General features: G+C 42.2%; 1 protein-coding gene across 1 annotated transcript in view; it reads right to left on the reverse strand.

The window, feature by feature from the left end:
- Window positions 1–27883, reverse strand: part of ENPP6 (ectonucleotide pyrophosphatase/phosphodiesterase 6) — a 161452-nt gene that overhangs the window by 27200 nt on the left and 106369 nt on the right. The window contains exons 4-5 of the mRNA XM_043971241.1: window positions 4446–4587; window positions 2130–2309 (exon numbers count right to left, since the gene is read on the reverse strand). Coding sequence (XP_043827176.1) covers window positions 2130–2309; window positions 4446–4587 — 322 coding nt within the window. The remainder of the gene's footprint in view (window positions 1–2129; window positions 2310–4445; window positions 4588–27883) is intronic.

Raw genomic sequence — 27883 nt, forward strand, 5'->3', positions numbered from 1 at the left:
GCAGCAGGAGGTAGAGGGGTTGTTAGCAAAGGCCTCATCTCCTTTGGTACAAAGGTAGGTATGCCTGAAACTTTGTCCCAGCCTTATCCTGTTTGGAGCACTGTGTTCATTGCTGGGAACCACATCTTCAAAAGAGCACTGAAAAACTTTAAAGCATAAGGAGGAAGAAGGCCAGAATGATGAGAGCAAGTAAAAATAGTAATGAAGAAGGAGGAAGAGGAGGAAGAGGAGGAGGAGAAGAGGAAAAGAGAAGGAAGAGGTGGAAAAGAGAAGGAGAAGAAGGGGAGGAGAAGAAGGGGGAGGAGGAGGAGAAGAAGAAGGAGGAGCATTTATATAGTGCTTTGAGGTTTGCAAAAAGCTGTACAAATTTTATCTCATTTGATCCTCACAATAACCCTGAAATGTAGCTTAGGAAACTGAGTCAGGCAGAAGTGAAATGATTTATATGGGGTCACACAACTAATAAATGATTAAGGCTAGATTTGAACTCGCATCTTCCTAATTTCTGTTCCCATGCTCCACTGTTCCCATGTCCCACTGTGCAACCTAGATGCTTCTATGAGGATCTGTTAGAAAACTGAGGAGCATTTAATGAAGAGAAGACTTGGGGATGGGGTAGGCATGGACTGGGGCTATAACGTAGAAAGTCTATTAGGCTTCTACTCATCCTCCAGAAAGTAGAAACAGAAGCAAGGGGGGAAGTACCAGAGAGAGAAATTTTGATTCAATATGAAGAAAAGCTTCCTAATTAGAACTATCCCAAAGTGGAATGGGTTTGGAAAGTAGCATGTTGCCCCTCACTGGGGGACTTCAAAAAAAAGGCTAGATGACCCTTTGCCAAGGGGGGTTAGATAAGCTCCAAATTGAGTTTCTGGAATTCTATGTGGTTATCCCAAATGGAAATGTCCTCAGAATAGCAGCTGCAGTGCATGAGTAGGGTAAGACTCACGTGGGCAGCCAAGGGTGCACTGCTCCACTTATAAATGGTTAGGTAGTCAGTCCAATAATCCAATGAATCAGTAATCACATCAGCGTGTTTACTTCCTCCATCAAAAGAGATCACAACCTATCTATGCCTGCCAACTCTGGGTAACTCCTATTCCTGTTGTCCTATAAGTGTGCCTTCCTCTTCATTCCCTTAACAAAACAAAGAACCCGAGGGAGTGAATAGGGTGTCCATCAATTATCAGTTGGTCTTATCAGAGCAGTAGCCCATTTTTTCTAGTCTTTGTTGTGATATTTTGACTTGCAGAAACATTGACATTATCTCTTCTTCTTCTTCTTCTTTTCTGAGGGGCAATGAGGGTTAAGAAACTTGCCCAGGGTTACACAGCTGGTAAGTGTCAAGTGTCTGAGGCCGAATTTGAACTCAGGTCCTCCTGAATCCAGGACCAGTGCTTTATCTACTATGCCATCTAGCTGCCCACTCTTTCTAATTATTTTTAAACCACATAGTACCAGCTAAAATAAGTGGATTAATAAGAGAAGCAGTACCTTAAAGAACTACAGGTAGCAACTCATTCAAGAGTCAACTTGTGTGTCATACTCTGGGTACTCTAGCCCAAAATTCAAAGAGACCTCAGAGGTGATTTCGTCTTATCCCTACCTGAACAGAGATTGCCTCTACAATGTCCTGGACAAGCGGTTATCCAGGCACCACTTGAAGACCCCTCTCAGGTGATGGATAGCTCATTATCACCTCCCAAGCAGTCCCCTCCACTTCTAATGCTTAGTAAAAATTTTTTCTTCATATTGAATCAAAATGTGCCTCTCTCCAAATGTCCATCCATTGCTTCTAGTTCTGTCCTCTCTGGTTCCAAACCAAATAAGTTTAATCCTTCTTTTTCATCACTGTATTCACTTATTTGAAAGTAGTTTCCATGTCCCTCTTTCTTCTCTAAGAAGAATATTTGATTTCCTATGGTAACCACACACACACACACACACACACACACACACACACACAATGGGCTGGTGACTACTGTACAACAGTACTGAATAAAGCATGAACCTGAGATGCCTCTTCTTCCTTATGCAGACACGCTTCAGCTTCAAGGCTAATCCCCAAACCCTTTGCTTTCAGAAATGATGAAACCCCTCCCCCATGCCACCAATACAACACTTCTTGCCTCTGAATGTTTTCCAGGAGCTGGCCAAAGGCTCACAATGGGACCTCGGTCCTTCATCTGCAGCAGATCACTCAAGTTGATGTACTGCTGCAACTCAATCACTTTGTCCATCCAGAAAATATCAGTCATTCCATGATCCGAGAAGAAAACGACATTTAGGTCATCTTGCAACTCCCTCTCCTGTTGAGTTGACGGAGAAAATGGTTATAATCAGTATAGAAAGATCTTCTCCCTCCTTGAAATTCTGTAAGAGTTTTTAAACTGCAAACTAAGAGCAAAAAGAACATCTCTCTTAATTCTGACTTTAATGGTCTATTTATTTGCAGGAGACAAAGAGTAAATTGTTTCTTCTTTTTGGGAGGGGGCAGGGCAATGAGGGTTAAATGACTTGCCCAGGGTCACACAGCTAGTAAGTGTCAAGTGTCTGAGGCTGGATTTGAACTCAGGTCCTCCTGAATCCACGGCCAATGCTTTATCCACTGCGCCACCTAGCTGCCCCCTAAATTGTTTCTTCTAAAAGGTTTTTCAAACTCCAAATTCTGGGGTATTACTAGTCTATGTCATGCATTTTCTCTAAAAAGAAAAATAGACAACGGAGGTCACCTGTTGATTGACAGCTTAAAATAACACACAGTAGTACTCTGACATATACAACATGGAAGCACAGATCTAAGGCAATTTACACAAGTGGTTCTCCAAGTGTAGTCCAAAGACCCTCAGAGGTTCCTAAGGTGTTTTCAAGAATTCCGAGAGGCCAAAATTATTTTCATAATAATTCCAAGACATTTTAATTTCTAAAATGGAATAGATTGACAAATATAACCCATATAAAATCTTTTTGGGGCCCTTAATAATGTTTAAGAGTATAAAATGGGGGCAGCTAGGTGGTGCAATGGATAAAGCACTGGCCCTGGATTCAGGAGGACCTGAGTTCAAACCTGGTCTCAGACACTTGACACTTACTAGCTGTGTGACCCTGGGCAAGTCACTTAACCCCCATTGCCCTGCAAAAAAAAAAAAAGAGTATAAAATGAACATGACTAATATGGAAATATTTTTTATAACTATGCATGTATGCCTTCTCAATGCGGGGGGAGGGAGAGAGGGAGAGAACTTGGAACTCAATATTTAAAAAGTAAATGTTTGGGGCATTTAGGTGGTGTAGTGGATAAAGCACCGGCCCTGGATTCAGGAGGACTTGAATTCAAATCTGGCCTCAGACACTTGACACTTATCAGCTGTGTGACCCTGGGCAAGTCACCCTCATTGCCCCGCAAAAAATAAATAAATAAATAAATAAAATTTAAACATTTTTACTTGTAACGGGAAAAAATAAAATATTTAAGAATTTAAAAAATAAATTAAAAAATCTCAATGTGTTGGGGGGAGAAGAGTATATGTATAAAAATATAAGAGTCTTTAGACAAAAAAATTTAAGATATTTTTCTTGATCTTCCTTAATCCTAGTGACTTCCCTCTATTGATTTTCTCCTATTTATCCTGTATATATAAATATACACACACATATATGCATATAAATACGTGTATGTATGTGCATAGTTTGCTCGTGGTTGTCTCCCCCATAAAACTGTGAGCCTAGAGACTGTCTTTTGTCCTTTTTGGTATCCCCAGCGCTTAGCCCTGTGCTTGCTACATTAGAAGGTAACATGTCTATCAACTGGCTGTGTTAAACAATTTTTCTTTAGTACTTTTTTTCTTTTCAAAAAATTCTGAAATCTCTTATTATGCCAAAGAATTCTGACATATCTCAACAAACCTGTGAAGCAAGATATGCAGATATCATTATCTCAGATTTATAGTTGCAGAAATAAGGCATACATAAAGAGTTTAAGGGGGGCTGCACTAAGGTCACATAGCTAGTGAGTGCAGGAGTTGGGAAGAGAAGCCATGTGTATTGACTCCCAGTCCTGTAAGCCTCCCACTAGACTAGATCAACTGGTTTGTCCATAAATAGTGCCATTCTGGAGATCTGGACTAGATATCTCAGTGAAGTCTTAGGATAATGTAGCTCAAGTTCTTGTCAATATGGTGGCTATGACTGGATATCAACAGCCTTTTGCTTCCTGGAGCTTCATTCCTTGAATGAAGGAAAGAAAACCACCAAAGGCCAAGTTGAGAGATAGCATGCAACCCACCAGCATGCACAGACCTGCTTTTGTTGCTTTAACACTTACCACATAGGGAGCTAATAATGAGAGGGACTGTCTTGGAGGAGTGGGGCAGTCAAGAAGACGAAAGAATAAGGAGAGAGAAAGGCAGGAGAGCTGACACATTTTTTTCCTTGCTTTAGGTCACCTGGATCCACTTGAGCATATGTTGCAGGACCGTATCCACAGCTCTAAGGGCATTTTTCCTCTGAGTTGATGAAGGACCATAATGATGCCCTTCTACATCAATGCGTTCGTAATAGATAGCAGCCAGATCTATTTTGCCATTCCTGGAGTTGCAACAGAAAGAGAAAAGGGAAGCCCCCATGTATTCAGTTACTTTATCATTTATTTCTTTAGGGTAGACTAGTGCTCTTAAATACTTCCTCCAGTTTTTGGATGCCTTATCTCAGTGTGGAGGTCATTCTGGATCTTCACTAGCTAAGGCAGTGGACTCAATCTCTGGCACAGTTTGCTAAACTGAAAATTTTCAGATATGGACCCAGTAGCAAACTTTCCTCAGAGAATTAATTGCCCAGCTAATGAAGGTTGCAGGGGCTCAGCACCAGAGGGGTGGGTCACAGCCATTTATGAAGCTGTCTCCTGAGGCATTGTTGAGATTGGCATCTCAGCAAGGAGAAAGTTGCTGATGGCAGTGAATCATAGCTATTTTTAAAGTAAACACCACTTAAATACATTCTGTAGGATAAGGTTAAAAAGGATGACTTCAATCATGATTAAATATACTACCCACCTCCAGATAGAGAGGTTATGGAGTCAGAGTATGGATCAAGACATATTTCTTTTTCGGGGCATAGCCAATTTAAGAATTTGTTTTGCTTGACTATACATTTTTGTAATAGGTGTTGTTTTTCTTGCTTTCTTAATGGGGTGGAAAGGAGGGGGAAGTGGGAGGGAGAGAATGAAGCCCCCAAAATAAAATAAAACTGAACTTTAAAAAAATGATAGCTTCAAATGAATTGGATAGAGCACTGGATTTGAAGGCTACAATATCTGAATTCAAATCTGACCAGACACTTACTAGCTGTATGACCTGGGCAAGTTACTTAAACTCCAGCTGCCTTAATTTCCTCAACTGTAAAATAATAGCACCTACCTTCCAGGATTATTATGAGAATCAAATGAGATAATATTAGTAAAGTGCTTAAAGGCACAGTACCTGTCATATAGTATGTGCTTAATAAATGCTTATTCTCTATGCCCCTCCCCTTCCTGACTCAAGGTGCAGCTCTTTTTCCAGTCCACTATCCATCTGTTGGAGCTACCTCTTAGGCATCAGTTTTTTCCATTATAAATAATCTGATCCTTGCATCCTATGAATTCTAAATGAGGGGACTGGACTAGGCAGCCTCTAAATAACAGTATGCAATCAAGTACTTATAACTGGTTACTGTTTTCTTCATTCTGGACTTTCAGGGGGACTCAGAATTAACCATCCAGGAAGCTTTTTTTTTTTTTTTTTTTTTTTTTTGCGGGGCAAAAAGGATTAAGTGACTTGCCCAAGATCACACAGCTAGTCAGGAAGCTTTTGAGTTGTGTGGAAATGGATACCTTGATTGGCTGGAGCCCTCCCCTTACCTAGGTAACCAGAAGAACTGTATGCGGACTGACTGCATTGGCTGATATACCAACAATCATTTGCAGTGACCAAGCATAAACCTAGCTAAATGTGCAGAAAATCAGCAACTCTGAAGCCAATTAAACTCATACCAGCTTTGAAGCAGACCCTGAGCCATTTGGTGGGTCAAGAGACATCCTAATCTTCAAAGACTTACCTGACTGCAGGTTATGAGACTATAGATATATCCTGTTTATGGTCTTTTTGCAGACAACCTTATCTCTAGCGACAACCCTAACTTTGGTTATGGAGCTCTCAGAATTATCCTGGTTTTGGAGACAACTCCTTATCAAGCCTTGAACTGCTTATCACCAAAGATGCCTTCTGATTTGTGTATCAAAGGCCACATCCTTGACCCCTGGGATTCCTCACACACACCCTTGGGAATGGGACCCCCTGACTCATTCCTTTCTTAGCCCACCTTTTCTGAAATTCTTTACCTTCCTTTGTTTAAAAAGGTATATAAACTCTCCCCATCCATTAGCTGACATCCTATTCAGCATAGACTGGATAGTACCCATGCACAAGTTAATTTATTTTTTCTTCCTTGATTAATAAGACTTTAATTTCACAGGATCATCTTTCTCTAGTTTCCTTCCCTTTAGGGAAAAGGGGGATTTGAATTTCAAGAACTGCCCTTTGTGCTCTCTGGTCATCTTCCCCTTTGGGAGGAAAGACAGATCTAAATTCCCTCAAGAAGGCATTTGCCTCAGTTTACCGCTTCATGGGTTCGCTTTTCTCAAACTATGTTCTCTAGGACCTTGAAGTTATTATTGTTGTTGTTGTTGTTGTTATTTATTATTATTATTAGCGGGGCAAGAGGGTTAAGTGACTTGCCCAGGGTCACACAGCTTGTGTCAAGTGTCTGAGGCTCAATTTGAATTCAGATCCTCCTGAATCCAGGGCCAGTGCTTTATCCACTGTGCCACCAAGCTGCCTCTAGAACCTCTACAAGTTCTAAGGCGATTAAAGTGGGAATGGAGAATAAACATATAGAGTAAATCCAAAGACGTTGCTCTCTCGGTTCTCACTGGCCAAGTGCTAGGATAGCAGCACCTGGAAGACATTAGGTGGATGTTGGCTGCCCTGCCTCCTTCCAGCCCTGGTATCTGGTGTCTGATTTAGTCTAAGCTGTACAGGGACCCAGCTGGAGGTGAGGGGCTGAGCTGAGCTGGGGCTTCCTCCTGCACCTGGTTGCTGCTGCCTGTGTCTCTCAACTCTGGCCTGAAACTTTTGATTGTCTAAGCCCAGGAGCTAAAGGCAAGAAGGTGGGCACCCTCACCTTGGGCACCTCCCCCTGAGGGTTATTTGTGGCTTCTCATTTGATGGGCTACAACTGGAAACCAACGTGTGAGCCACAGTAAGGGACTCTTGGGCTTCCCAGCAGCTTCTCTAGAACTTTCTGTGCTTGACTGGCCTCTATTTCTTGCTCCTTCATCTCCAAGGTCACTCCTGCTTCTGGCTCTTGCCCCAGGCAGACTCAGATTCCTGTTCCCATCCTGCTCCTTGGCACTTTATCCTTACTGGGGTCCCCTCCCTCCTTTACCACTTTTTATTTGTCCTGACTTCTTGAATAAAACGTGGATAGAGGACAAAGTATCCTGGTCTTTTCTCTCCCCCCAAATACTCTTCCATAAGGTCTCATTAGGGCCCCCTTATATAGGAACCACACAACAGACAGCCTAGATTCCCCAGGGTGACTGCCCTGATTTCAAATATTCTATTGGCACAACTGGGGGCAGGGGGAGTCCTTTGTCCAACCAAGTTTCCTGATTGTAGAGATTTAGAGCTGAAAGTGAGTTCATAGATTCACAGAGTTTAAATGACTTGTCACTCAATAAGCATTTATTAAGCACCAACTATGTACCAGACGCTGTTGCTATGCACTGGGAATACAAAGAAAGGCAAAACTTGCAAAAGACAACAGGGGGTTCATTGTACTGTGGGGTTATTCTTTTGTAAGCATGTTGGAGGAGCTTGAATATTTAGTGGAATGTGTATGCATATATATTAAAGTTTATGGAAGTGAGTATGAAAAATGTATAAGAATAAGGAAAAACTTGTATGAACTGATGCAGAGCAAAGTAAGTAGAGCCGGGAGAAGAATATACACCAATACACACATTAATTCAAATGAAAGGAATGATGCCATTTTTTTAAAAACCTGTTGATATTTTTTATATCACTTATATTTCCCACTATATTCCTCCTTTCCCCACAGCCTAAAGGCCCACCCTTTATAATTAAGAATAAGAGGAAGAGGGGCAGCTAGGTGGCACAGTGGATAGAGCACCGGCCCTGGATTCAGGAGAACCTGAATTCACATTCGGCCTCAGACACTTGACACTTACTAACTGTGTGACCCTGGGCAAATCACTTAACCCTCATTGCCCCGAAAAAAAAAAAAAGAATAAGAGGAAGAAAAAATAATTCAATGTATAGAGAACCAATATATGCAAAAAGTCAGACATTATAATGTTCCACATTCAAAGTCCCTAACTTTTACAAAGAAGGGCAAAGTGTTGTCTTCTCTTTTCTTCTTCAGGGCCTTAGTAATTTGGAAGCCTTTCATTAAAGGATGAAGCTGAAAGCTGAGGAATTGATATGACTGAAGGTATTCCCGGACAAGCCAGCTCCCTTTTAGTGTTGGAGAGGTGGGAGATCATAACTATGGGAGATGCATACCCGATCGGACAGTGACTGTGCTAGTTAACTTTGCTTAACTGTTTTCCCTTGTTACAAAGGAAGCTCCTATGGTGGTGGAGCAGAGAGGTATCTGGAAATGAATTTGACATAAAAACAGAAAGGCTCAATAACAAAAACAAAATGAGACTTATACATTGTTTTGCCATAAAGGTGATTTCTCACAACAAAGAGGCAAACTGAGGTCTTGAAGGCTATTCTAGAGAAGTGCAAACTTTGAGAGGGTCCACCAAGCTGGAGGGCCTTTGAGTAGAGGGTCTGGGAATGAGTAGCATGGGTAATTATGTGGGAGTGACATAGCAACTAGTCAACACATCATGAAATCTTTGACCAAAACAACTTATTAAAACGTCTGCTGATAGAAGGAGGGGTTTTGATCCTCATTAGTGGACAGCATCCACCCTGACAAAAAACTATGTGTCTTTGAAGTGTTGAAATATGCTGTTTGGTGCCTCTAATAATAGACATTTATGAAATAATTTGTAAAGGTTTTTCCCCACAGTTCCATGAAAGTTGTGTCTAAAGTGAAAGTTTACATGTGTTGGATCTAGATCAGGGCTTCTTAAATTATTTCCATTCGTGACCCCTTTACACCAGAGAAATTTTTACTCAACCCCAGGTATATAGGTATATAACAAAGCTTCTTAACCTTCTATTGTTGCCAAATTTTTGTGACTCTAGTCCCAGAGTTCTATACACTGAACCACCTAGCTGACGAACTAAATATACACAAAATGAAAATGCAAAGTTATCTAAACTTTTTTGAGTATTGGTAGCTGAAGGTAGCTTAGAAATAGTCCTAGGGGAGGGAGAAGAGGGAATGGGGGCAGAAATACCAACTTTTCCATTCACCCCAATTTCATACAATGACTAATTTTGACTTTCCACTTCTATTATTCTATTGTGAATAGTTGTGACCAATTATCCTATCAATTATTTGCCAGGAACTATGGATACCAAGACAAAAATGGTATACTCATCAAAAAAAGGTGCTAGGTCTAATAGAATTGTTTTTCTTTGGAGAGGTGGGGCTAGAAGATAAATTTAAGTGATCTTCTATTCTTGCATGTTAGGGGTTATGATTTGAAATGGATGTGTTTCCTTAGAAAAACTAGAGATTTTGTACTTCCAAATTACCATAGATTAGAAATTAAAATGAGTGATGAAATCTCTGTTTGCAGAGGCTACCACAGCATCCCATGGAGGGGTGGGGTTTCCCATGCCGCTAAGTATCTGTGCCTCAAGGCCAGCTCCACACAAGGAAGTTGGAAGAATTTGGGGTGGGGGAACACTAGCTGGGTGGGGGGGGAGAGGGGGTGAGAAAAATAGCCTGATAGTGAAATGATTCATTTTACAACTACCCAATTTCTTCTTCTTCTTCTTCTTCTTCTTCTTCTTCTTCTTCTTCTTCTTCTTCTTCTTCTTCTTTTTGTTTGGTGGGGCAATTGGGGTTAAGTGACTTGCCCAGGGTCACACAGCTAGTAAGTGTCAAGTGACTGAGGCCGGATTTGAACTCAGGTCCTCCTGAATCCAGAGCCAGTGCTCTATCCACTGCACCACCTAGCTGTCCCCCCCCAACCCCCAATTTCTTCTTGAGAAGAAAAGCTCCTACATTGGGTCGGGCCATTTAAAATACTTTGGCATCTCTGAACCTGTCTCCTTATAATGGATATAATAAAACTATCAACCTTATAGAGCTCAGAAAATCATAGAACTAGAAATGAAAGAGACCACCTTAGAGTTTATCTAATTCAACTCTTACATTTTACAGATAAGGAAACTGAGGCCTAGAGAGGTTAATTGATTTTCCCTAGAGTTAGTTGTCAGAGGCAGAATTTGAACCCAGGCTATTGAGAGGAAAGGATTTGTGAACTGTGATTATGATGATATCTACAAATGTCACTAGGACACATTTTTCTAGTGATATTATGCTTCTCTGTTTCATGTTGTGGAGTATCCTGGAGCACAGTATTGTGGAAAGAACACTTGATTTGAAAAATCAGAGGACATAGGGTCAAATACCAGTCTTGCCAGGTATTACCTATATGACTTTGGCTGAGTCACTTCCTTTCTCTGGACCTTGGTTTTCTTATCATTGTAGTAGACCTCAAAAATCCTTTCTAGCTCTAAATCTATGATGCTCTGAAATATTTGCTTCCATTTAAGTAAAATTGTTCATCATTACATTTATAAATGAAAACTCCTTGGCCCCTCTCTGACAAGCATTGTCCCCCCACACTCATCAGCAAACTTCAACAGACATTATTTGGGTGTTGCTCACAGATGATATTAACTTTATTCACACTTGCTAATGTGTGAATGACTAATTCTAACTCTTTTGGGGTCCCTAGAGAACTGAGATGAAGTGATTACAGAATCCCATAAGTTAATGGTTATGTGGTATAACCTTGGCCAGCGTGTCTCCCGTATGAGATTCCCAGACATAATAGCAAACTTTCTGAATGTCTTTGTCACTTTCCACCCATATGAGCTTGGGCAAGTCCCTTATTGAACTTCAGGTTCCTCATCTATAAAACGAAGGGGTTTGATTAGAGAGCCTTTGGCATACCTTCTAATTCATATGATTTTATAATCCCTTTATAACAGAGACTCCCCTTTGTCATATTGGAATTGGCTACGAAGAGAGAAAAACTCCATGATGTGGTTCCCTTAGTCATCAAGCAATTGAAAATTTAAGACTTCATAATTCCAATTATGCTATTGGCCCTAATATCTATCTGTCTGTCTGTCCATCCATCTATCATCTATCAGTCTAGAGACAGAGATAGAGATTTAGACTATAGTTTAGACAGAAATAGATATTTAGACTCTAGAGATAGATAGATAGATAGATAGATAGATAGATAGATAGATAGATAGATAGATAGATAGATAGATAGATAGATGGATATATGGTAGATGGATAGATAGATAGATAGATAGATAGATAGATAGATAGATAGATAGATAGATAGATAGATAGATAGATAGATTTAGACTCTATGTCAGGAAAACCTTTCTGGCATAGTAGATAGAGCCCGGGGCAGCTAGGTGACGCAGTGGATAGAGCACCAGCCCTAGATTCAGGAGGACCTGAGTTCAAATCCTGACTCAGACACTAGACACTTTCTAGCTGTGTGATCCTGGGCAAGTGACTTAACCCTCATTGCCCTGCCCAAAAAAATGTTAATCATAGTAGGTAGAGTCTCAAACCTGGAATCAGAAAGACCCAAGTTCAAATCCTGATTCAAAAATTTTAGAGCTGTGTGACCCTGTACAAGTCACTTAACTTCTGTTAGTCCCAGTTTCCTCATGTGTAGAAAGGGAGAAATATTACCACCTACCTCAAGGATTAGTGTGAGGCTCAAATGAAATAACATGAAAAATATTTTGCAAACCTGAAACATAAATTGTAATTATCAATACTTATCAATACCAATACCATATCATCTACTGAACAAAATTTGGCCTTTGAGATAACTTGGGAGTGTGAATGGTACAACGGCAACTAAACAGAACTGCATTTTTAAAAAAACTGGGGCATTTAGGTGGCACGATAGAGCACCAGCCCTGGAGTCAGGAGGACCTAAATTCACATCTAACCTCAGACACTTAATAGCTATGTGACCCTAGCCAAGGCACTTAACCTCAATTGCCTCAAAACCAAATTCCCAGTATTGGAATGTGCTGCCTTGGAAGGTAGTGGATTCTTCTTCACTGGAGGTCACTTAGTCAGTGCTGGATGACCACTTGGGTGTGCTGCAATCAGAGATGCAACATCAAGATGGGTGAGTTGGGCCAGCTGACTTCCGGGGTTCCTTCCCACTCCTATATTCTGTGATGTTAGAACTAGGAAGGACCTTAGAAATCATTTAATCACACCCCATCTTTTTTTTTTTTGCTTATTTTATTTGATGACCTTTCACAGGATACTCTATACCCAGGTTTACCAGTGATTGTGGGAAAAGTCCAGTTTGGTATCACCATGGAATTGCTACAAATAAAAACTTCCTTTAAGTCCCAACTTTTCCAACTGCTCTTAATTTTAGGGTCTTCTCTCCCTTAATGACTTCCTATTTATCCTGCATATGGTTTGTTTCTATATATTTGTTGGCTTGTTGTCTCCTCCTGAGGACCAGGACTGTCTTTTGCCTCTTTTTGTACCCCTAACACTTACTACAGTACTTGGCACATAGTAGGCACTTAATAAATATTGATTGATTGATTGACTTCATAAGCAGTGGCCATCCTGCAGAACTGAGACCACTATAACATGGATGTAGCCCCATGAGGTATTTCTGGGAGAATTCTTGAGATTTTACTGCAATACATCCCATTCACCTCTGGACATCTTACTATGCACATACCACAGTCACTAATTCTCCCCCCCCACCCACGCAATGGTCACACAGGTTCATCGGACAGCTTTATGGAATGAAGTTGTCACTAAAACATGTCCCAAATCTGAGATATCCATGGCCCTCAAATAGCCTCTCTAAATTGTTTCTACTTGAATGTTTCTCCACTCACCAGGCAATTTGCAGGGGCCTGGGGGCTCTAGCCTGTTCAGAGTTAAGCAAAGTCATAGATACCAGATGTTTTTCACATGAACCTGGATTATGTCACAGCTCTGCTCATTTGTAACTCAATGGCAGTATTCGGAAAGATGGGTGCAAATGCCTGTAGATATGTTACTAGTTATTTATAGCCTTGAGGCCCAGCAGATCAGCTGGGAACACGTGTGGCCATCATGAGCTAAATTTCCTGAGCTCCTCTGGTGTCTATAACCTGGCTTCCCAGGTTGCTATTAGAAAAGAAGGCTGCTATTCTAGTTTGTACAGGGAGAGCCGTGCCCATCCTAACTGCCAACAATCTGGCTATCAATTTAGGGTACTTTACCAAGTGATTCTTGGCCCTTAAAAACTCCTTAATTAAATATCATGTCCCTTTTCTGATTCTGCTTCACCATAAGGAGACGTCTCTGAAGTGCCTTGGGAAGCTGCAGGAGATAGTGGAAAGAACACTGAGTTTGGACTCAAAGGGTCTGTCTTCAAATTCTGACTCTGACACTTACTACCTGTATGACTTTGACAAGTCACTTAACCTCCATGTGTTTCTGTATCTTCATCTGTAAAATCAGGGAATTGCACTACACAGCCTCTAAGATCCATCAGAGCTCTGAGTCTATGATGCTTGGAAAAGTATATAATGAAATGTTTAGCAGCATGTTTTATAGGAGCAAAAGCAAAGCAAAATAAACCTAACCCCAAAAGTTGAGCGAAGTTTAACAAAGGAATGTAATAGGGAATGATTACTTCATTAAGTAAGTATGAGCAGGATATGTTCAGCAAAACATGGGAAGACTTGTATTAACAGATGCAGAGGCAAGTGAGAAGAATCCAATCATAATTAATAGGACATACAACCAAAACAGTGCTGAAAAACAACTGAACACTATTGGATTGTAACGCCCAATTTTGGTCCCAAAAGCTGATGATTAAATACTCCTCTCACCTCAGGAGAGAGGAGAGGACCGTGGAGACAAACCGAGGTATACAGTATCAAGTGAGGTCATTGTGTTAGTTGGTTTGGCTTAAATATTTTTCGCTTTTTCAAAGAAGGGATTCAAGGCTGGAATAGCAGTGTTTTTTTAAAAGGCAACAACAAAACTCTTTTCTCAAACGAGGAAAAAAAGAATTGAGAAGAAGAGATTGAGCAGAGATATCTGAGATGTCAAGAGACGTCAGAGAGAAGTCTGTCCTTTTTCCGTTCCTTCTTCTACTTCTTTTCCTCCTTCATTCCTTTATTTCATTTCTTTCTTCCTTCCTTCCTCTACTCTCTTCCTTCCTCCCTACCTCACTTCTCCCTTACTCCTTCACTTCATTCCTTTCCTTTCCCTCTCTTCCTTCCTTTCTTCCTTCCTCCCTTCCCTCCCTCCTTCCTTCCTTCTCTCCCTCCCTTCTTCCTTCCTTCTTTCCTCTCTCCCTCCTTCCTTCCTTCTTCCCTACCTCCCTTCCTCACTCCCTCACTTACGCTCTCTTCCTTTCCTTTCTTTTCCTCTCCTCTCCCCTTTCCTTCTTCCCCCACCTTTCCTCCTTACTTTTCCTGTGTACTTTCCCTTTCTCTCCTTCCCTTTCCAGTCCCTATCTTCCTTTGTGTACAGAGCAGGTAAAGGGAGTCCTCTTTCTTGCCCAGACTCTTGCTCCTCCTTCCTTGGAGAAATTGGGGAGGAGGAAGGGATCTGAAGAGAGGCGCCGGCTCCCCTGTGCCCTGCGTGACGAACCGTTTCATAGTCGTTAGTTTCCTTTTATTGGCATTAGCAGCTGCTGACGCTCTGGGGCCCTGGATGAATGAGCTTTTGATGGGTTTTTCAGCATTCTGGAGCCTGACAAAAGAGCGGCTTGCAGGACCCGTATTTCCATAGCGCCATCGTTCCTTGACCAGACCCTTTGTGATGCTGCACGTCTGCTGGGACGAGACTGGAAACCAACTGCCTGGATGGTTTCCAGGCGGCTCAGGCAGCCAGACCTGGCAGCAGCGAGTGTATGATGACAGCCTCGCTCCTCCAGCCCCCCCCCCCCCCGTACCAATAATGTGCTGATTGATGCTCCCTTCTCCGGGACAGCAGCCTGGGGCGTGGGCCCAAGGGGCCGGCTCAGGAATTCTGGGACCGTGAGCCCGGGCTGCTGTTGGGCTGATGTTGAGGCAGGGTCTGCACGGCCCAAGCCGCAGGAGGGCTCCGTTATAAATGCTGGCTGCTCAGTGCTGTTATGAACTGCTTTTCCAGTCTGTCCGAGAAGTCCATGGGGAGGGGTAGTGAGAGGCAGAATGGTCGGGGGGAGAGATGGCGAGGTCTTGTGGAGAGAAGGCTGCACCTGGAATCAGGAATCTCGGCTCAGGCGAGACCCAGGGTTCCAACGTTGTGTGGCCATGAGCAAGGCATTTAACCTTCCTGAGCCCCAGGGCCCCAACTTGTGAAATGACCAAGATAATGCCCCACAGGGCAGTAAATGATGCCCACAAGTCAGTTATTTGCTGCTATGAAGCCGAGGTCACACAAAATTCTAGAATGTGTAGTGAAGAAGATGACTGGTGAAATCTAGAATGCAGGGAACCCAGAGATTCAGGTGGACTTCATCAAAAACAGGTTATGTGGGGCAACTAGGTGGCTCAGTGGATAGAGCACCGGCTCTGGATTCAGGAGGACCTGAGTTCAAATCCGACCTCAGACACTTGACACTTACTAGCTGTGTGACCCTGGGCAAGCCACTTAACCCTCACTGCCCTGCAAAAAACAAAAAACAAAAAACCCCAAACAAACAAAAAACCAGGTTATGTGACATCAGACAAACCTCATTTTCTTCTTTGACAGAGCCTGGTAAGACTGATGAGTCAGAGGAATCACATTATGCATTGGGTATATGTGTGATCATACATGAATATATGTGCACATACATATTTTCTCCACCTATGCCATTGTTGTTCAGTCCCTTTTTCAGTTGTGTCCAACTCTTTGTGACCCCAATTGGGGTTTTCTTGGCAGAGATACTAGAGTGGTTTGCCATTTCTTACTCCAGTTCATTTTGCAGATGAGTAAACTGAGGCAAACAGGGTTAAGTGACTTGCCTAGGGTCATATAACTAATAAGTGTCTGAGACTACATTTGAATCCAGAAAGATGAGTCTTCCTGACTCCAGAGCTGGCTCTCTATTTACTATGCTACTAGTTGCACTAAAATATATTACATATGTGAAATTTGGGGCTAAATTTTAGGTCACCTATATATGAATGTGCATAAAATTGTATGTAAAATTATAAATTTATATATAAATCTATAAACATTTATGATTATATGCATATGTATGTGCATAAACATATATTCCTCTTTCCTCAGAGAGGCAGGATACTATGAATGCGAATGAAGCATACAATAACAGGTGAGGCTACTGTATTAGTTTCACTTAAATGTTGATAGATTAGATGGATAGACAGATAGATAATAGATGGATGGATGATAGATAGATGATAGATAGATGAGAGATGATGAGAGAGAGAGATGTGTGTATAGTTTAGCAAAGGATTGCACATATACAATTTACCTAATGATTTCTCTGTCTCTGATTCTTCTGACCTCCCTTCTAGTGATAGGCTAGATTGATAGATGATAGAGAGAGAGATGATATATAGATAGTTATGTAGACACAAAAACACACAGAGACACACAAAAATACACATACAGCCTAAGACATATATATGTAGCACTCTGTCGCACACAAGTATGTCTATAAATACATAAGGTTTATCAAAGAATTTCCCCAAATCTTTCCTGCTTTCCTTCTGGTCAGGATGGAGAGATATGGACTAAGTATATGCATAGTACCATTTCACAATGGTTCAAGATTCAGAACTGGCTGAATGGATGGGCCCAAAGAACAGTCTCAAAGGTTCACTGTCCCTGTGGAAGGCAGTGTCTAGGAGAGTGTCTCCAGGGATCTGTGCTATCTAATGTTGTGATAATTCCATAGATGGCAGGCCAATCAAATTCTCAGTTGACCCAAAGCTGGGGGAGATAGCTAACTCACTGGATGGCAGAATCGCAATCCAAAAAGACCTCAGCAGTCTAGAACACTGGGTTGACTCTGGTATGATGAAGTTCAATAAGGATAAGTGCAAGGTTGGAAAAATTACCTTCGTGAGTATAAGATGAAGAAGGTTTAGTTAGACAACACGAAAACTGAACAACTGGAAACAATTGGAGGGGGTGGTGTTTCATGTACTGTATTCAATATAAATCAACAGTGTGATGAACATACAGCGGTCAAGATAGCTGATGGACGAAATCCTAAGTTATAGTATGAGACTTAGAGTGTCCTGGGATGCCCTGGTCTGCTCGCATCTTGAGCATTGCGTCAGTTTTCATTCCTATATTTTGTGAATGACATTCATTGGTTAACTACAAGATGTGGCAGAGGCTTGCTGATTGTTAAATTTTCAGTGTGAGCATTTTCACTTTAGAAATTGGCAAATGCTACAAATCAGGGCTTGATTTATTGTTTTGTTGACCATCTAGACTTTCAAAAGTAAAGGAGAGGGGCAGCTAGGTGGCGCAGTGGATAGAGCACTTGCCCTGGATTCAGGAGGACCCGAATTCAAATCCGACCTCAGACCCTTAACACTTACTAGCTGTGTGACCCTGGGCAAGTCACAACCCCAATTGCTTCACCAAAAAAAAAGTAAAGGAGAAAATATTAATATTGCAAATTTGACAAATGCCTGTGCTATGTGGCTGTTTTTTTTTAATGAAGAGCTGGTTGTTAAACATTTACCAACACACCCCTGGGAGAACATGCTTGAATACATGCCAGAGGGAGGCCAGGATGTTTAGCCTAAAGAAAAGAAGACTTGAGGGGGCAGCTAGGTAGTGCAGTGGATAAAGCACGGGTCCTGGATTCAGGAGGACTTGAGTTCAAATCCAGCCTCAGACACTTGATACTTACCAGGGTCACACAGCAAGTCACTTAACCCTCATTGCCCCAGAGAACAAAAAAAAGAAGAAGACGTGAGAGGAGGTTGGAATTCTTGAGAGCTTTTCTTAAGTATTTGAAGGACTATTGTGCGGAAGAAAGATTTAGATTTATTCAGCTGGGCCTGGTGGAAGAACTAGGAATAATGAGAAGTTAAAGATATTCATTTAGGCTCTATAGAATTACATAAATGTGATTTGTTATTATTATTATTATTATTATTATTATTATTATTATTACCATCCAAGTTCATACAATTATGTTATCTAGTAAATACGGTAAAGTAATCTCTACTAATGTGTTCGTGGAAAGGATTGCCCCTCCCTTCCCAAGCACCATATGTCTGCAGCAGGCAGGAGGGGAAAAATATGTGTTGGCAGGCAGAACTCCATGGTGCCTCTCAAATTACATAGCACATGCATAGAGTAATAAATGGAATAACAATTCATTTCTACGAGCACTTCTTACCATGAGTCTATGAGATTGGTGTGTACTTCTTATTATCTACAGCCACACAAATGAGGAAACAGGCTGGGGAAATTAAGGGACTTGCCTACAATCACCCAGAGTTGGGATTAGGAGCTGCTCAATACTGTCTCCAACACACCACCCACTGCCTTGAGGGGCCAGATCCATTGCGTAGAATGTAGAGCTGAAAGGGTCTTTAAACATCCTTTAGGGGGCAGTTAGGTGGTACAGTGGATTAAACACTGGCCCTGGATGCAGGAGGACCTGAGTTCAAATCCAGCCTCAGACGCTTGACACTCACTAACTGTGTGATCCTGGGCAATTCACTTAACTCTCATTGCCCCCCCCCAAAAAAAAACCCAACAACAACAACAACAAAACAAACAAAAAACATCCTTTAGTCTAGCATTTTCATTAAGGTCCAGAGGATTAATGACTACCCAAGGTCACACTGATGGCAAGTGGGAAAGTCAGGATTCAAACCCACTTCTTCTGCCTCTCAGGCATTTATTTCCAAGACTGAGTTGTTATCCACCCTCCTGGCATCCTCAATTACAGAGAGAAGGATAGAATCATTATTGTTGTTCAGTTGTTTCAGTCCTGTCCGACTCTTTGTGATCCCATTTGGAGTTTTCTTTTTTCTTTTCTTTCTTTCTTTTCTTTTCTTTTCTTTCTTTTTTTTTTTTTTTTGGTGAGGCAATTGGGGTTAAGTGACTTGCCCAGGGTCACAAAGCTAGTAAGTGTTAAGTGTCTGAGGCCGGATTTGAACTCAGGTCCTCCTGACTCCAGGGCCGGTGCTCTATCCACTGAGCCACCTAGCTGCCCCCCATTTGGAGTTTTCTTGGCAAAGATGCTAGAGTGACTTGCCATTTCCTTCTCCAGCTCATTTGTCATATGAGGAAACTGAGGCAAACAGGGTGAGGTGACTTGCCCAGGGTCACACAGCTAGTAAGCATCAGAGACTGGATTTGAACATAGAAAGATGAGTCTGCCTGACTCCAGGACTGTGGTGCTCTATCCATTGTACCACCCAGCTGCCCCAATAGAATCATAGAACCCAAGAAACTTGGAAACTAAAAGGGCCTTGGACATCAACTGGACTCACCCTTTTATGTGACAAATGGGGCTGAAAGGACACAGGTCTCATTCTTCCACAGGCTGCAACATTCAGCACCAGCTAAAAAGCCTCAATAATGAGACATCTCCCCCAAACCCCTCACTCATCTTATTTGTGAAGAGGACAGTTCTTTTATCAGTGGCTTGGCCAGAGCAGCTGTGGGAAGCAGGTAGGCCATGCCCCCATAGAATGACACAACAGGGCAAGGAGCAGATGTTGAAGGAAGCCAAGGGCGGAACTCAGACAGCAGCCTGGGACCAGCTGCTTCCAATCACTTCCCGGTGGCAGTGATGGAAAGCAGAGCCGGAGGAACATTCCCAGACACCCGTGATCCTGAGTTGACTGGCCTTCTCAGCCCGAGAAAGCCAGAACATGCTTCAAGAGGGACAGCTAGGTGGTGCAGTGGATAGAGCACCGGCCCTGGATTCAGGAGGACCTGAGTTCAAATTCAGCCTCAGACATTTGACACTTACTAGCTGTGTGATCCTGGGCAAGTCACTTAACCATCATTGCCCCCCACCCCAAAAAAAGAGAGACTAGAACAGTGTCATACATGCAGCAAACTGGTACAAAGTCACCAACAGCCAATTCAATGAGCATTTATTAAGCAACCACTGCATGCAAGGGCTACAGGAGCATAGATTTAGAATCAGAAGAAAGCTTTGAGGCTATTTAGTACAACTTCATTTTATAGTTTAAGAAACTGAGGCCAAGGGGGGTTAAGTGGCTTGGCCTGGGTTGCACAAAGCTGGGATTTGAAACCAGAGCATTTGACTCTAAATTAAACCCTCTCTCCATTGTTCCTGGCGCTCCTAGGGGAGGCACACTGGAATAGAGGGGTAGGGAGTGTAGGGTAGTGTGAGGATAAAAATGAAAAGCAGCTCCTGTTGTGCCCCAGCTGAGTACGTCCTAAGAGAGCTATCTGACTTTTGTGGGAGATCTAGTTGACTTTGTGGCAGGTTGGGAGAGTAAGGTAGGGGTATGACCTGGGCTTGTCAAATATAAAAGGAGTTGAGACAATGGCATCCCGGCCTGGGCTCTGGCTCTGACGCCTCAGTGAATGTGTGAGACTAAATTTGAAGCATTTCTTAACAGGAGAGAGTGAGGGAGAGTGAGAGGGAAAAAGAAAAGGAGAGAGAGAGAGACAGAGAGACAGAGAGACAGACAGAGACAGAGAGACAGAGACAGACAGAGACACAGAGACAAAGACAGAGACACAGAGAGAGATAAACAGAGACAAAGTGAGACAGAGTGAGAAACAGAGACAGAGAAAGAGAAGACAGAGACAAAGAGACCAAGAGAGAGAGAGACAGAGACAGAAACAGAGTGAGACAGAGACAGAGAAAACAGAGAAGACAGAGTCAGAGGGCAGAGACATAAAGGGATGGAGACAGAGGGAAGACAGAGACAGAGAGACACAGAAAAACAGAGAATTAGGAGTGCTCTACAAAGTAAGTTTCCTTTTCCTAGGGAAAGATGCAAATTCTCCACCAGTTGACAGGAGAGGTGGAATAAATGACCCGTGTGTCTCTGGCCCTTTATAATTTACAAAGTTCTTTCTTCACAGTAACCCCAAGAGGTAGTTCTAATGTCCCTCATTTTACAGATGAGACAGAGAAAGATGAAGGGATATGCCAAAGGTCACACCAATGAGTGGAAGAAGCAGGCTTAAACCCAAGATTTCTGGTTCTACCCCACCCCCCCCAAGGACTCTTTCCATAACACCGAGATCCCTTGGACCTTGTCCAATGAGGATTAGACATGCAGAGAAGAGGATCTCAACCGTTTGTGTGTCATGGACCCCACTGGCAGACTGGTGAAACCTACAGACCCCTTTTCAGAATAATGAATGCTTTTAAATGTATAAAATTAAATATATAGGATAACAAAAGAAATAAATTATATCAATATATGGCTATCAAAATATAATTATATATAACATATACAAGCTACAATATCATATAAATTTTAAAATTCATGTACCCTAGGTTAAGAACTCCCATGGAAAGGAGAGAAGAATCAGACCCATTCCTCTTTCCTCGGACTCCCAGCCCTGCATAGATGTCTATTACTGGATCAATGTTTACTAGCTTCCATATGCAAGGTGCTACTTCTGGGGTCATTGCTAACTCGGTGGGAAGATATGTCAGAAATCACCACTGCATGACCCAGAGTGCTTTGCACATGATGCCCACATTTAGTTTATCCCTTTTGGGGAAATCTGTCAACATCTGACTTTGAGGGGTCTTCACCAGAGGCGCCCCATCTGTAGCTGCCGTGCCCAAGCTGGCAGGCTGACTGGTCAGCAGCTGTTCCCAGCATTCCATAGGTGTGTCATGGGGCTTGAAGAAGGAAGGCTTTCCTGGAAGAAAGATGGACAAGAGCCCAGGGCTGTCCAAATCAGTCAAGACTTGCCCCGTCAAAGTCAGAGAGACTCGGATGCAGCTGTGGTGCCTGTGAACAGCTAAGGGGCCGAGCTACCCAAGACCACTGTCCCCCTTAGAGCCAGAGCAGCCCATGCTTGCTGGTGTGGTTTGGGCAATTGCTAGGACTGAGGGAATGAATGAATAGTCAGGCATTTATTAAAGACTTGTTTATTTACCAAGCCCTGGGCTAAGCGCTGGCACATAGGTGGGAAAAACCTTACCTGAGAGAAGAAAAGCAGGGTGCAAACCAGAATTTTGTTGTTCTTCAGTCGTTTGTGACTTTCCATGACCCCATTTTAGAGTTTTCTTAGTAAAGATGCTGGAATACTTTGCCATTTCCTTCTCTAGCTCACTTTACAGATGAGAAAACTGAGACAAACAGGGTTACGTGATTTGCCCAGGGTCACACAACTAATGAGGGTATATTTAACTCAGGTCTTCCAGACTCTAAGCCTGGCATTCTAATACACTATACCACCTAACTGTCCTGATGATTGTGTTAACAGGATGGAAAGAAAAGCAGCCAGGTGAGGCCTCTCTGGGGCAAAATAAGGCACCTCTAAGGGGTCTGACAATCCTGAGTAGCTTTCTTGTTTGACTGAATGGTTGATGCCTTAAGAAAGTCTCTCTGTGGCAGCTAGATGGCTCAGTGGATAAAGGACTGGCCCCGGATTCAGGAGGACCTGAGTTCAAATGCGGTCTCAGACACTTAACACTTACTAGCTATGTGACCCTGGGCAAGTCACTTAACCCCAATTGCCTCACCAAAAAAAAAAAAAAAGTCTCTCATACCAGGCTGGGCCATGAGCTCTCTGAAGTCTGGGGCCCAGAAAACACTGAAAGAATTTGAGAAATCATATCTCAAATCAAAAGGTCAGTGGTAGCTGACCAGCTGAGACCAGCTTCCCTGCCTCTCCCTATTTACTTAAAAGAACACCAAGGTGTAAGACTCTAAATCTGAAGCATTCCTGAATGGGGGGGGGGGGGAGAGAGAGAGACAGACAGAGAGACAGAGAGAGAGACAGAGACAGAGAAAAAGACAGAGACACAGAGAGACAAAGAGACAGAGAAACAGAGACACAGAGAGACAGACACAGAGACAGAGACACACAGAGAGAGATAGAGACAAAGAGACACAGAGAGAAATAGAGACAGAGAAACAGAGAGACAGAGACAGAGAGACAGAGACAGACAGATAGAAAGACAGAGACACAGGGAGACAGAGAGTTAGATCCCGGCAGTCAGTGGTTATGGGGCTCTTACATGGGCCATTTTGATGGTAACTTTCAGAATTTTAGACTCAGGTTGGAGACAAGCATTGTTGGCATGCTGGACAACATCACTGTTTGGAGAGAGTTCAGACTATATTTACTAGGCACATTCATTGACCATTCTGCTCAGCTTTCATGAATCAGGCTGAAATGTGAGATTCTGGTTCATCATGGGTGGTTTTCATAGCATTTTTGGTCAAGGAAAAAGAACAGCATCTGAGAGAGGTCGGATCCCATGACTTTTTGTGGCCCTTCTCTCCCATTGGTGAGTTCCTTCTGAGACAGTGGCATGACAGTTCACATTAATTATTAAATTTTCCATGTGAGCCTTCACACCTCAGAAATTGTCAAATGCTACAAAACAGGACTTGATTTATTGTTTTGTTGATTGTCTAGATTTGAAAAAGTGATGGAGAAAATTGTAATAATGCAAATTCAACTTAAAAGTGTGTTGTGGATGCATTTTCATCCCTAGAGTGGAGGTTGTTAAAAATTTACCAGCACACCCCTGACTGGTTGCTTCTATTTTGTAGCTAAACTTCATGCCCCTCCTAACTCTGTTACTGACTTTTTGGACTTTAAAAACATGCCCCAGGATCAAGTACCTGAATCTCCCCCTCACCCTTTAGAGCTGCCTTTTGTGTGTTGCTTTTCTCTATTACTTGCTAGCTAACAAGGTAAATACAGAGACAGATGTAGATTGATATGAGATAGAGTTACAGATGGATGACATGAGATAGATGTAGATAAATATGAAACAGATATATAGATGGGGATGGAGATAGAGCTAGATATGAGGCAGATATAGATAGTTATGAAACATATATAGATGGATATAAAAATACTAATAGATGACATGAAATATTTATCAATATAGATATAGAAGGATAAGACATAGGTGGAGATTGTTTTAAGGCTTGCAAAGAGCTTTACATATGTTATTTCATTTGATCCTTACAGTAGCCCTATGGGCAGCTAGGTGGCTCAGTGAACAGAACAGTGGCCTTGAAGTTGGGAAGACCTGAGTTCAAATCTCACTTCAGAAACTTACTAGCTCTGTGACCCTGGGTAAGTCACTTAACCCCAGTTGCATTAAACATCCCGGGCCATCTCCAATCATTCTGATATATATTATGCCATTGGATGCAAGATGGCTCTGGAGGAAAGAGGAAACTTGCACAGTCTTCCCTCACTTAAATCCAGTTCAGTGCAAGTCATGACAACACAACGATGTAATGGTCCTCTTTGAGAATGAAGGATGACCAACAACAACAATAGCCTTGTGAAGTAGTTATTCTTAGTAATAGTAGGTACTTAGACCCTCAACCAAAATGACTAGAAAGATAAAGATGTCCTGCTGTGCTGGACAGAGAGTTTCGATTTCCTCATTTTATAGACAAAGAAACTGAGGCTAAGATATGCAAAGTGGCTTTCTCACCATCCTACAAGTAAGGCAGAATTTGAACTCAGGTCTTCTTAACTCCAAGTCTAGCACTCTGCACTTTGTGACACCCAGCTGCCATTAGGATGTGAGTTCCTCACAGTCAGTGACTGTCTCTCTTTGTGCTTGTATTTGTGAACCCAGAACTTAGCACAGTGTCTGGCACATAGTAACTACATAATAAATGCTTGTTGTGAAGATGGTGGAGGAAAGACACAGAGCTCCTGACACAATTACTCCAAAAACAGCCATAAAACAACCCCTAGAGCAGCAAAACCCACAGAAAGATAGGATGAGATTATTTTCCAGCCAAAGACAGATTAGAGGGGGTTGTGCTGGGCTGCAAGAAGAGTCACACCATGGTGCCAGACAGACCCCAGACATGCTGCGCCAGAGGAACTTACCCCCAAGCCTCAGAATCAGCTGCACCACCAGCATCTTCTGGAACTAAGCTTAAGGTTGGGTGAGAGGGATGAACAGCTGGCCAGGGGTGGGGGGGTGGGGAAGGTCGCGGAGAGAAATACAGGGATGTCTGTGGGACCTAAAGGAGGAATTGGGCTATCCCACCCCAGCAAGGAACCAGAAAGAAATCATGAGCAGCAGGAGGCCCAGGTTGGGGAGGGGACACAGGCTTATTGGAGCTAAGAACCACCACAGCACACAAAGTTCTGTTGGCTGGTTAATTAGCAAGTTAGCTTGAGGTTGTTGTTGGATCAGAGAATAGGCCAGGCAAGAGGAAAACCCGCCCTTCCTCAAACCAAAACACCTGGGAACCCCCTGAAGCTTGGGACACTGTAGCTTGGAAGTAGGACCCCACTGTAAGAGGGAGTTAAAAGTCAAGTAAAAGACAGCAAGCAAAGAAAGTTGAGAATTATCGAAAGTTTCTTTAGCAACAAGGAAGATCAAGGTGCACCCTCAGAAGAGGATAACAACCTAAGGGCTCCTATATTCAAAACTTCTAAGAAAAATATGAATTGGTCACAGGCCATGGAAGGAACTTTGAAGAGAAAGTAGGAGAGATAGAAGGAAGATTTAGAGAGGTGGAGGAAAGAATGGAAAGAGAAATGAGAGAGATGCAGGAGAGTCATGAGAAGAAAGTCAACAGCTTGAAAAGCCAAATGGAAAAGGAGATACAAAATCTCTCTGAATAATTGCCTAAGAATTAGGATTGAACAAATGGAAGCTAGTGACTTTGAAAAACCAAGACATAGTAAAGCAAATACAAATGAATAAAAAAAAATAGAGGGCAATATGAAATATCTCTTTGGAAAAACAGCTGACCTGGAAAATAGATCCAGGAGAGATAATTTGAAAATCATTGGATTATCTGGAAACCATGAACAAAATAAGATCTTAGACACCATCTTCCAAGAAATTTGTCAGGGAAAATTGCCCTGATATTCTGGAAGCAGAAGGTAAAATAGAAATTGAAAGAAAACACCAGTCACCTCCTGAAAGAGATCCCAAAAGGAAAACCTCCAGGAAATTATAGCCAAATTCCATAGCTCCCAGGTAAGGAGAAAATATTGCAAACAGCTAGAAAAAAATTAATTCAAATACTGTGGAACTACAGTAAGGATAAAACAAGATCCAGCAGCATCTACATTAAAGGACTGGAGGGCATGGAATATGATATTCCAGAGGGCAAAGGAACTGGGACTACAGTCAAGAATCATGTACCCAGCAAAACTGTTATAATCTTTCAGAGGAAAAAATGGGACTTCAATGAGAAAGAAGACTTTCAGGCATTTGTGATGAAAAAACCTGAACTGAATAAAAAATTTGACTTTCAAATATAAGACCCTAGAGAAGCATAGAAAAGTAAACAGGAAAAAGAAATCAGTAGGGATATTAAAAGATTAAACTGTTTACATTCCTACATGGGAAGATAATACTTCTAACTCATAAGAACTTTCTCAGTATGAAGGTAGCTGAAAGGAATACACTTAGAGGACACAGGTATGAACTGAATATGAAGGGATGATTTCTGTAAAGCATTTATTTTTTGTTTATCCTTGTTCTTTGTGGCGTAGGCTGGTGGTATGTCTTATGGGACATGAGCTGGATTTGGGCTCAGGGCCTCTTGGATCCAGGGCTGGTGCGTTGTCCACTGTGCTGCCTAGCTAACCCATGATAACATGTTTAAAATAGGCTTCAGGGGTAGGAGGAATGCACTGGGGGAGGGTGAAGGGGAGAGGTGGACTGGGGAGAGGTAGCTCACATGAAGGAAATAAGAAAAATGCTTATGGGAGGGAGGGGAAGAGGGGGAAGGAAGGGAGGAGTGAATGAAATTTACTATCATCAGAATTGGCTCAAAGAGGGAATAAGATAAATACTCAAGCAGGTATAATAATATATTTTGTCTTGAGGGAAAGTGGGAGGGGAGATAAAGGGGTGGGGAGAAGAGGGAAAGGAGGGAAGGGCAGACTGGGGGAGGGAGCAGTAAAAAGCAAAACACTTTTGAGGTAGGTGAAGATGTTCTGCATAACTGCACATGTATGACATATTTAATTGCTTGATCTCATAGGGAGGGTTGAGGAGGGAGGGAGGAAAAAAAAATTAGAACACAGAATTAGCTCAAAGACCTTAATCTCATCAGAGTGGGCTCAAGGAGGAAATAACATACACACCAAATTGGGAGGAGTAATCTATCTAACCCTGCAGGGAAGTAGGAGGGGAAGAGGATAAGGAGAGAAGGGTGAAAGAAGAGAGGGCAGAGTGGGGGAGGGGACAGTCAGAAGCAAAACACTTTTGAGGAGGAATAGGGTAAGAGAAGATAGAAAATAGAGTAAATATCATGGGAAGGGATTAGGATAGAAGGAAATAGTTATGATGATTGACTACAATGGCAAAATGTATGGTACCTACTTTGCTGGACTATTGTGAAAATTCTTCAGAGAAATAACTAATGGTATCTGAAAACAGATTGAAACATATTTTTTTTGACAATTCCTTAATCTGAAGTTTTGTTTTTATCTGTTTTCTCTCATAACCTAG

The sequence above is a fragment of the Dromiciops gliroides genome, chromosome 6, assembly GCF_019393635.1.
Source record: "Dromiciops gliroides isolate mDroGli1 chromosome 6, mDroGli1.pri, whole genome shotgun sequence".
NCBI classification, from domain to species: Eukaryota; Metazoa; Chordata; class Mammalia; order Microbiotheria; family Microbiotheriidae; genus Dromiciops; species Dromiciops gliroides.